Consider the following 9,218-nt stretch of genomic DNA (forward strand, 5'->3'; position numbering starts at 1 on the left):
AGGTTATTCAGTAAAAGAAGAGAACACCTTGGCCAGTGAAACTGAATTTTTTAAAATGTGAACTCTTGTTGTAAAATAACACATGGGTTTTCTTTTAAAGAAAAAAAAAATCTGTTTAAGGATTTTCAAGCAAACAGAGTGCCAGGTAAATCAGGTGAACAATGGAGGAAAAAGACATTTTTTATGTGTTTTTACTGATTTAGATCAAGGTTTGCATTAGTCTGTGCATGTACTTGTAGAAAAAGGAATATTCACTGAGGTGCAGAATGAAGGACTGTGTTTAATGATTTCTATGGATCCAAATGTAGCACTACATATGAACATCCAGAAGGTGATTCCTGTGCTCAAGACTGTGTTCTCAGTGAGCTTCCATGGATCTACCCTTCAGCAAGTGCACAGGGACTTCAAACTGATAGGAAAGGTTTTAGTTTTCAAACCTTTTGCCAATGACTACTGTAATACAAATTCTGAAGATGCAGAATGGGAAGCTCAGCAAAATCTTTTTTTTTTTTTTTTTTTAATAGTATGTATAATAGGATATTCTTGTCCTCTGTCTCCTCCCAAACAAGTAAACAGCAAGCTTGGTCCAGACTTCAGTTCTGCCTTTTTTTTCAACATAAAGTGGTCTGGTGTCCCCACTAGGTTCTTCCCTACCAGCACCCACTGTACAAAATCATTCTTGATGTTTCCTATTAGAGCTACCTTGCAGGCAAATCATGTCTGAATCAAGTTAGGTGGGAAATCTTTTAAAGATGAATTAGCGAAGTGATTGCTCTTTTTAAAGTCCTTAACACCAGCTATTTTAATTTAAGTTTTTTAAAACATGACTGATAGGGATCTTCAGCAGACATAAAACTGTGTATAGGAAAGAAAATCTAGTGCATGGTGGAAAAGCTATGATGTCTGGGAGAGGCATTTCTGATGCAGAACAGCAAGGGTTGTGTTGGCATGGGGCAAGAAAGTCTTCCAAGAAGCAGTTCCTTGTGTCTCGTGTTTTTGCATGAGAGCAATGTTAAGATTCTCTCCTTGCATAATGAGAACTCAAGAAGTGGTGGCAAAGTCCCCGTGATTTGGTGCAATGCAGCCTCAGTTGAGTTTGTCAGCTGGAGAGTTGGATTGTCCCCGAACAAGTATGGAATTTGACTCTGGCATCTGTGGAGAAATGTTTCAACTGTAACTTTTTCCATATCCTCAGACAAGTAATGTTTGAAGCTTGGGAAAAAGGTTGCATGGATTGCAGTTGGAAAACTTAATTGCAGATTTCCAATGGCAAAGCTCACATTTCCTTAAACACATTTGTTTTGATTTGTTCCACTCTATCCTGGTTATTTCACAAGCGTTGTCCATGTCCTGCAGGGCTCTCACCCTCAGGTAGGCTGTGGATTGGCAGAAAAAAATGGGGAGAGCATGCAAGTAATAAGGCAGTAACTGGGTGTATGTAAAAACCTAATGGTCATTTCATAATGTTTCCCAGTAGGTTTTGTCACGGATGGCTCTTTTCATGCCAAATGCAGACCGATCTCCACATTTGAAACCTCTTAAGTGCCTCAACATGGGCCTTTTCTTTTTGTAACAGGCACCCCCGTGTCTGTGCTGAAATCAGATTCCAGTGAATCAATTCAGGTTCTTTAGTTACTCAATTTAAATTCCCATATGCCCTAATAAAGCCCCCAAATGAAGAATTAAAGTAATAATACATCAATTCTGCAGCTCTACCAATAACCTTAACTATCAAAGTGACAACGCATCAATCAAGTTGACATACAGCTAGTATCAACCATTAAAGTAACTGTTAAATTAATGTCTACTAAAAAGTGCTGCTTCTATTAGTGAAGGTTTTATCCATCTCTCCTTTCTCCACCTGGCCTGTCTCACTTTCTAATCCTGTCTCTTTTCTTCCCTTTTTCTTTCCTCGCTTTTCTGCTTTGTTTCCTTTTTCCTGTTTCCTTCCCTGTTCTTGGTTTGTCTTTCTTGGTCCATAGATGTTGATTGCAATGGTTCTCTCTCACCTGTCATTATTCTGGATGAATTTTTCTGGCTGCTCCAGCCTCAGACAGGATAATGGCATTTAGGGAAGTAGTCTTGCACCTGTCAGAGCTGCTAAATGTAATACTGGTGCAAGAAGGTGAGTTTAACCTTTGCTCCCATCTCCATTTTCTGTTTCTGAATGGGGGAAAAAAAATCTGTCTCAGTCTGCCAAGGTTAGATTTGCTAATATTTTAAATTAAGCTTTGCATCACCTGATAGGAATCTGTAGAGCACCTTAGCATTTTCACATTCAGGTGTTTTCACTGTGCTTCCCCAAAACCCACAGTTTTTCCATTAAAGTGCCGTAGAATATAAATGCTAAGGCACCATCTGGTAAGTTAAAAAGAAAAGGCAAAGTTTTCTATTTAATTGAATTGTGTAAGAAAATAAATAATGTAATCTGAACAATATCCACTGGATTTTTTTTTTTAAATCTTCAATTCAATTTGCCTTAGGCTGTGCCAATATTTTTATTTCCCAGTTGTTACAGGCTATATTATTGACAGCACATAACAATATAATTTAAGTGGTTGGAGGCAAAGCTTGAAGAGTTTGCAGCTGGATAAGGGCACGTATGGGAAGAAGCGGAGTAGGATCTGAGATTGAGAGAGACATATGCTGGCTGTGTATGTCTGTTGTTGTTGAGGCAGATATTCCCAATAATCAGGGAAAGAATAATCAGACTGCCTGGCACTGAAATTTTGCCAGTCTTGGAGCCAAGTGTTACTAAATTTCTGGTTCTTGAAAGAGACTTCTTAAAAGTCAGTAAATGGGAATTTCAGTTTGGAGAAGTGTTTCAGATAGTTTAAATGGTGTTTACACAATAAAAATTCCTTAGCAGTACTGCTAGCAGGAAGGCTTCCTGAAAACTTGTCAAGATAGCTCTTATCAAGGCTTTTTACAATTTTTAAAATCTGATTTTAGGGGAGAGAAAACATGAGGAAAACTGAGAGAGTGTTTTGTTCCCTAGGAGAAGTGGGGTAACCAGCATCCCCACCAAGTATAAAAGGGACACAAAAAGCCTCATTCACACTGCCATTGTCATCCCCATCTCTCGCTCCCACAGTAACAAAGTGCCAGCCTCAGTTAATGTCCCTGGTTTTTTGCCTCCAAGGCACTCTCTACCCTCTAATTCATGCTGTGGCTTCTGAACTGTCTTTATGGTCCTCACCAATCAAGGATTTACATCCAAGAGAAGTGGTACTCCCAAAATACTGTATTGCACTGTATGTGCAAATGGTTCTTTTGCTGAGGTAAAAATGGGGATAGAGCCACTTCTTGGTGCACCTTTCATCTGTGGATTTCAGAGCACTTGGAAACATTCATGGGGAGAAGACCCCCTGACTCCTAGCCCTGTGTTCTGTCCACAAGATCATTCTGCTTCTCACAGAATAATTAAGGGCAACGGCAAGTTTTGAAATTTCAAATTCCAGGCTAACCCTAAGCATGCTAAGTATTTCTGTATTTCTGTGATCAACTCAGCCCAGAGGGATTGTTGCAAAAACCCAGAGGGATTTCTAAACACAGAGGGCTTGCAAGCACGTTTGATTGCTTTAATTGAATTTCCTGATGAAAAATTGGCCAGCATCATCGAGTTCTATGGAAGTGAGTTCTGGTGCTCTAGTGGTTTTAGCAGCGAGGGTTCCATTGCCCTCAGTAATCCTCATTTATGTTGCTTTTTGAGGTTTTTACTCTGATTGACAGACCATGAGAAAGGGAGGCTCTCTTGTGCCAGGCACCACGTAGGTTTGATTTGCTCCCAAAACAGCCAGTTTCCACGAAGATGTGGAAATCAGTGTGAATCAGTGTCTGATTCAGTCTTGCTGAAGTTAGTGGCACCCATGCAGTGAACTAATACTGCTGAGGAAGTGAGTCTTGCTCTCGTTGTGGTTGAGACCTGTGAAACTTTTGAGTTGCCAGAGCAGAGCAAAGTCTGCTTATAGCACTGGGTCTCTGGGAAGAGCTGCTAGCCTTATTTGCAGTTAGAAAATAATAACATTGGCAATATCAAAGCTATTTCCTATGGGGAATACAGAAAAGTAAGAACTAATGCTGCAAATGCCAAGTTGACCTGATGGTATTTCTTGATTAGAAATCAGAAGATCTCACTGCAAGTTGCAAGTCTGTAGATTTTGTTGGCCCATTTTAGTTGGGGTGGTTGTTCCATAGCACTTGCTGTCATCCAGATGTTCAGACATCCTCCTTCCGTGCACTCGTCCTCCATGAGTGAGTTGCTGAAATGGTCTTGCAGCAGGTACTGAGAAAGTCACTGTCCCACTCTGAGCTCTCAACTTAGCTGCTATTTCCACTGTCCTAAGAGGTGATGGCTTTTAGTGGTGGTTCGGTGGTTGGCCTTGTTGTGCGGTCTTGCTGTACACTCATTAAATCTTGCTGAAAATATTAATGTTTAGTTCTCTGCTCTGTATCTTTTTTACTACAAGTATTTTCCCCTCCTGTCCCTTGCCAAGAGGAGCCTTAGTCCTATGGGATGATTGCTCTAGTAATGAGTTGTAGGTTTTAAGGCCAAGTGTGTAGTTTCTGCAGCAAGGTATTTTTAAATGAGGCAGGCCTCAGAAAGCATTAAGAACTGTAATCGTTGTTGATGGAGAAGAAATGACAGAAAGGGGACACTACAGAAGTCTTCTGTTGAGCAGGTTATTTTTTCGCAAACAGGCTGTGTCATGGGTTTAAGAAGAGCTGTGCACGATAGGGGAATGGGGTTTGTGTGGTTAAGTGGTTTTGATTTTAAAGGAATGCATGCTGTTGTATGCTGTACTTCAGAAATGGATTAGCAAGGAAAACAGGATCACTGGAGCTTAAAGCAGCTTTACATTTGGATGGCACCCTCATTACTATCATTTGCCCACAGAAGCAGTCAGTGATGTACACAGGTATCTTAGCCCTTCTTGCACAAGGTGATTGGAGTGGGGACAGAAGCCTTCCCTGCTGTGACAGTCACCAGAGCTGCTGAACATTAGGAATTATTTTTTGCTGTCTTTTTTTTTTTTTTTTCTTTAAATGCAAATCTCTAGAAATGGTGGCCTTAGGTGTAATTGAGTGATAATTCCTTCTTCAGTCTTCCTAGAGTCTAAAAGAACTGTCTGCCAACAAGTGGTGCCCTGAGCTGTGTAATGTACATGTGCAATATTTAATTTCCCAAGCCCAGAGCTCAGTTGTACCAGCTATGTCTCATCTTCTGGGGTGAAAATGGTGTTTGCCACTCAAACCCAGCTGCTGGGTGCAGAGTTCACCGTTATCTTATCAAACTTGCTTACAAAATATTTCTTTGGAAGTTTGCTGTTGTGTTGAATGGTGTTGATTAAGCATAGTTTGAGCATTTCCTCCCCTGGGTAAATTTTATGTAAATTTTAATTCCAGTGAGATTCCTTCAGATGAGGGCTCCCCTCAGTTTGAGCAGGCCTTAGATTTATAGACACTCACATGCCAGTGCTATCTACCCTCTTTCTGGAAATAAGGGTTAAGTACCAGAGGACAGGTAGAAATTCCCTGCTTCCAGGTTTTCTAGTTGTTTTTCTTCCTAATCTGTCCTTTTTTTTGGAGTTTGTTTCCTGTGATACAGGTATGCTCTGTAGGTATGGGAGACCTCAGGGAGGGGTTTGGCTGGCTGCTGGTGTGTTTGCTGGAAATGTAGAATTACAGCTTCTGGAGGGAGGTTTGTGGTGGTGTCAGCCATGCAGTTTTAAATGCATGTGTACTCTGTAATTGTGGAATAGAAATGACAAAGGGAGAGGAGGGCCTGCTAATTACTAATGGTAATGTAAGTTACTGTGTGAGCACAGATCCTAAAAGGTAATTTTCTATGCACGTTTTTCCTTTGGAATCTTTCTGTTGAACAGATTTATTACAAATATAAGCCCAGACTTTTGTGCAGAATCTAAATGATCACTATCGTTTGAAAGCAGTTTTGTTTTCTGGGTTCCTTGGAGTTACAGCTGTTGTTTAAAGCGTGGTTTCTGAGCACAGCTGTCTGACAATAATAGGACACAAGGAAAAACCAAGGGAAAATACGATTTTAAGTGCTCAAATTTAGAGCCTTAAAATGCTTTTGGAAGTGAGACTTAACATGCTGCTCTCTCTTAACTGTTATTTCCCTGATATGTAGAAGGCTACAAATATCACATTTCCCAATGTGTTAATGTGTTTTAAATAAAGCACTGACATGGCTGGCAGCATGTTTCAGCATTTGTCTGATGTCTTCCCTAAATACTGTCTGTCTCAGAAGCACTGCGAGGATAAATTAATACGGTAGAAAATGTTGTAGGTTGCTAAAAAGTGTGGGATTTTACAGTTACACAGGTAAATAGGTACCTGTATTACATCCTTAAAAGACACCTCAGAGGGGAATTTGAGGACTTTTTAGTCTGTTTTCCAAAGAAAGGAGGCTTATGCTTCTTTTTTAACTTCCTGTCAAATGTGGTCAAAATACATATACAGGAAGTCAGATTTCATTAGTTCTGTTGCTCTCAGAGTAATTTCTGGGGCATTGAGAGTCCAAGCTGAAATATTTATTATTTTAGATTCATGGATACTCTTGCATAAACTTTGTGATCAGCAGTGGTAAACACTTAGGATGGCACAAGGAGCTGTTCAAGCCTTTGCTTTGTGTTTTTGAATTGGACTATGGATTTGAATTTCAGAGAGAGGATTTAATCAGAAGAATGATTCAGATTTTGTCCACTAGTCACTTCTAATACCAGCTCTATTCTGAGGAGATGATACTTGGAGTGACATCTGGCTCATTTCTATTTCCCCTACAATCCTTCCCATGCTTACTTTTCATGCCAAGTAAGGTCCTATGCTGTGGTGCTGTGGCTCTGAGCTTCCAGATTCATCACCTCTGCTCAAGACAGGTGTCTGCTTTTGTTTTGCCCCATCTACTGAAAGTGTTTTCCACTGTTTGATACTAATTCTGACTTTTCCCCTAAGGCACAGATTTTTCTATTTTATATATCTGTCCTAAGCTCTGTTAACCATTTCCTTAATGAAGTCTCCTGCACCTAAAAGCTATTTCACCATGTACACTTTGCAGAAGTACATTATGAAGTATTTAAGTCATTAATAATCCTCTTTATCTTTCTTAGTCAGATTCTTAAACTGGTCATTGCAGATGATGGGATGTTTTTTATGGATGCTTTGCCTGGTGTCATGGAGCTAAAGCTGCAAAGTACTAATTCAAACATAAAAAGATGCAGTAATTTTCTTTCCTTTTCTTTTGCAGTGCAATTTTCCAGAGAGCCAGGATGGCTAGAAGGCACATTAAATGGCAAGAGAGGACTTATTCCACAAAATTATGTTCAGTTTTTATAGCTTTGTGCATTGAACGCCAAGAAGGTGTACATGGTATCCATGGATTTTTGTTCTAGTCACTTGTCTCTACTTTTGTGACTGCTTTTAATCAATGAAGAGCTGGACTATGGATTGAAGATCCTAATCTGTATAAATATATTAAGTGCTGCCAAATATGAATTACAAAAAAAAAGATTCCTTGAGGGGTGGAATGGGTGGGGGGGACAAGGAGGAGGAATGGAGGGATAGGTTAATTTTTCAATAGGGTGCTTTTTTTTTTCCAATTGTAAAGAGCAGTAGTAGTATGTTTGTTTGCAAGATAAATAGCTTTTGAAGTCAAGTATTTGGCTGATCCGTGACTCAACTCTGTGTCCTGGAGATTATGCTTTGATAACCAGCATTCTTAACAGAATGTGAGGCATGGGCACAGGTTACCCAGAGCAGCTGTGGCTGCCCCATCCCTGGAAGTGTTCAAGGACAGGTTGGATTGGGCTCTGAGCAACCTGGTCTAGTGGAAGGTGTCCCTGCCCATGGCAGGGGATTGGAACTAAATGATTTTTAATGTCCCTCCTTACCAAATCCATTCTATGATTCTATGATTATTTTAGGTTTGGAATGATGGATAAAAAAAGCTACCATGCTGACAATTAAATTGTATTTCAGAGTGGAATAGCCAGTGCAGAACAGACATCAGTAAGTAAAATAATAGTTATCAAGACACGACATTTTTCAAATGTCTTCAAAGAGCACATTCGTTTATGTTGCGTGTATGATTTCATTTATTTTATAAAGATAAGACACATGAACTTTTATTACAGGCTCCTATATGTCATGGTTCCTTTGCTACTCAAAAATATCACTGTAAATGAAATAAAATGTTATTTGTTATTTGACTTGTCATTCTTGTGTTGCAGAGTATTTTGCTCTGGTTCTGGAAGTTGTGGCATGAAATGATTATTGGCAGCTCTACGCAGTCAGCCTCAAGCAGGCTCCAAAATGGACGGGGAGCTTTCCTCACTCAAAATAGGCAACTCTGGAAGCTCAAGCCAAAAGGGAAAAGAGAATCTCTGGCTAGGATGCTTTTGCATCCTGGAGAGTTCTGCATTTTATCAGTTGTATGGCTGTCTTAGCTGCTCGTTCACCTTGCCTGTATTCCTTCCCTCTAATTGTCAACTGCAAGGTCTTATTGATGCCTCAAAATTTGTAGAACTTAGAAAAAGTTGCATGCAGTTTATCACTAATCTTTCTATTTTTCTCTCCGTCAAGTGAGACTGTCTGGGAGGCAGTGGGGAGGATGCAGGGAAGTGTGACAGGATGACATGCTAATACAGGCTCACTTATTTGTTAAATTGAACTCTGTGGATTTTGAGTCTTTTAATGCAGCTCTACTTGGCTTGCAAGTTTTTCTAACAAATGTGAATAGTAAACCAGTTAATGGTTAATACTGCCTTGAGGTTGGGATGGCTTTTTTTCCCCCTGAGGATTTAACTCCATGCCATTAATTTGTTCCTTTGCCCAGACTGCACAGACCACTGGAGTATGCGCAAATCATTTCCAGATGGAGCAATGGTGGGCCAAGCCAGTACAGCTCTCCAGTGCTGACCCCCCTTGCTTGGAGGAGTTTCATTTGGTGAATTCTCCTGGTATTGAAGCAGTGACTCTCTGCCATAAAGCTTTTAGGCAGTTCTTGTCTTGGCTAAGTGACCCAAGCACTGAAAGTGACTTCTGACTGAAGGAGATCAAGTTCTGTAATTTGCTCCTTGATTCAGTGTTAAGGAAATAGTTGCACCAGTACTTGCAGCAGCAGCTTGCAGGTTTCCTTGCTCAGATTTGTTCATGTGGCAAAGCCCTGTTCTGGCTGGGTCTCATGTTGCCTGGGCCCA

The 9,218-nt window shown here is 40.2% G+C and overlaps 1 protein-coding gene across 2 annotated transcripts in view; it reads left to right on the top strand.

Annotated features, from left to right (window-relative positions):
• The window catches only part of ARHGAP10 (Rho GTPase activating protein 10), a 145,350-nt gene extending 137,115 nt beyond the window's left edge, over window positions 1-8,235 (top strand). For both annotated transcript variants that reach the window (XM_032110384.1, XM_032110385.1), the window contains one exon: window positions 7,268-8,235. In XM_032110384.1, the coding sequence (XP_031966275.1) occupies window positions 7,268-7,356 (89 nt within the window). In that variant the 3' untranslated portion in view covers window positions 7,357-8,235. The remainder of the gene's footprint in view (window positions 1-7,267) is intronic.
• Window positions 8,236-9,218: the final 983 nt, after the last annotated feature.

This window comes from Corvus moneduloides, chromosome 5 (assembly GCF_009650955.1).
Source record: "Corvus moneduloides isolate bCorMon1 chromosome 5, bCorMon1.pri, whole genome shotgun sequence".
In the NCBI taxonomy this organism is placed as follows: domain Eukaryota; kingdom Metazoa; phylum Chordata; class Aves; order Passeriformes; family Corvidae; genus Corvus; species Corvus moneduloides.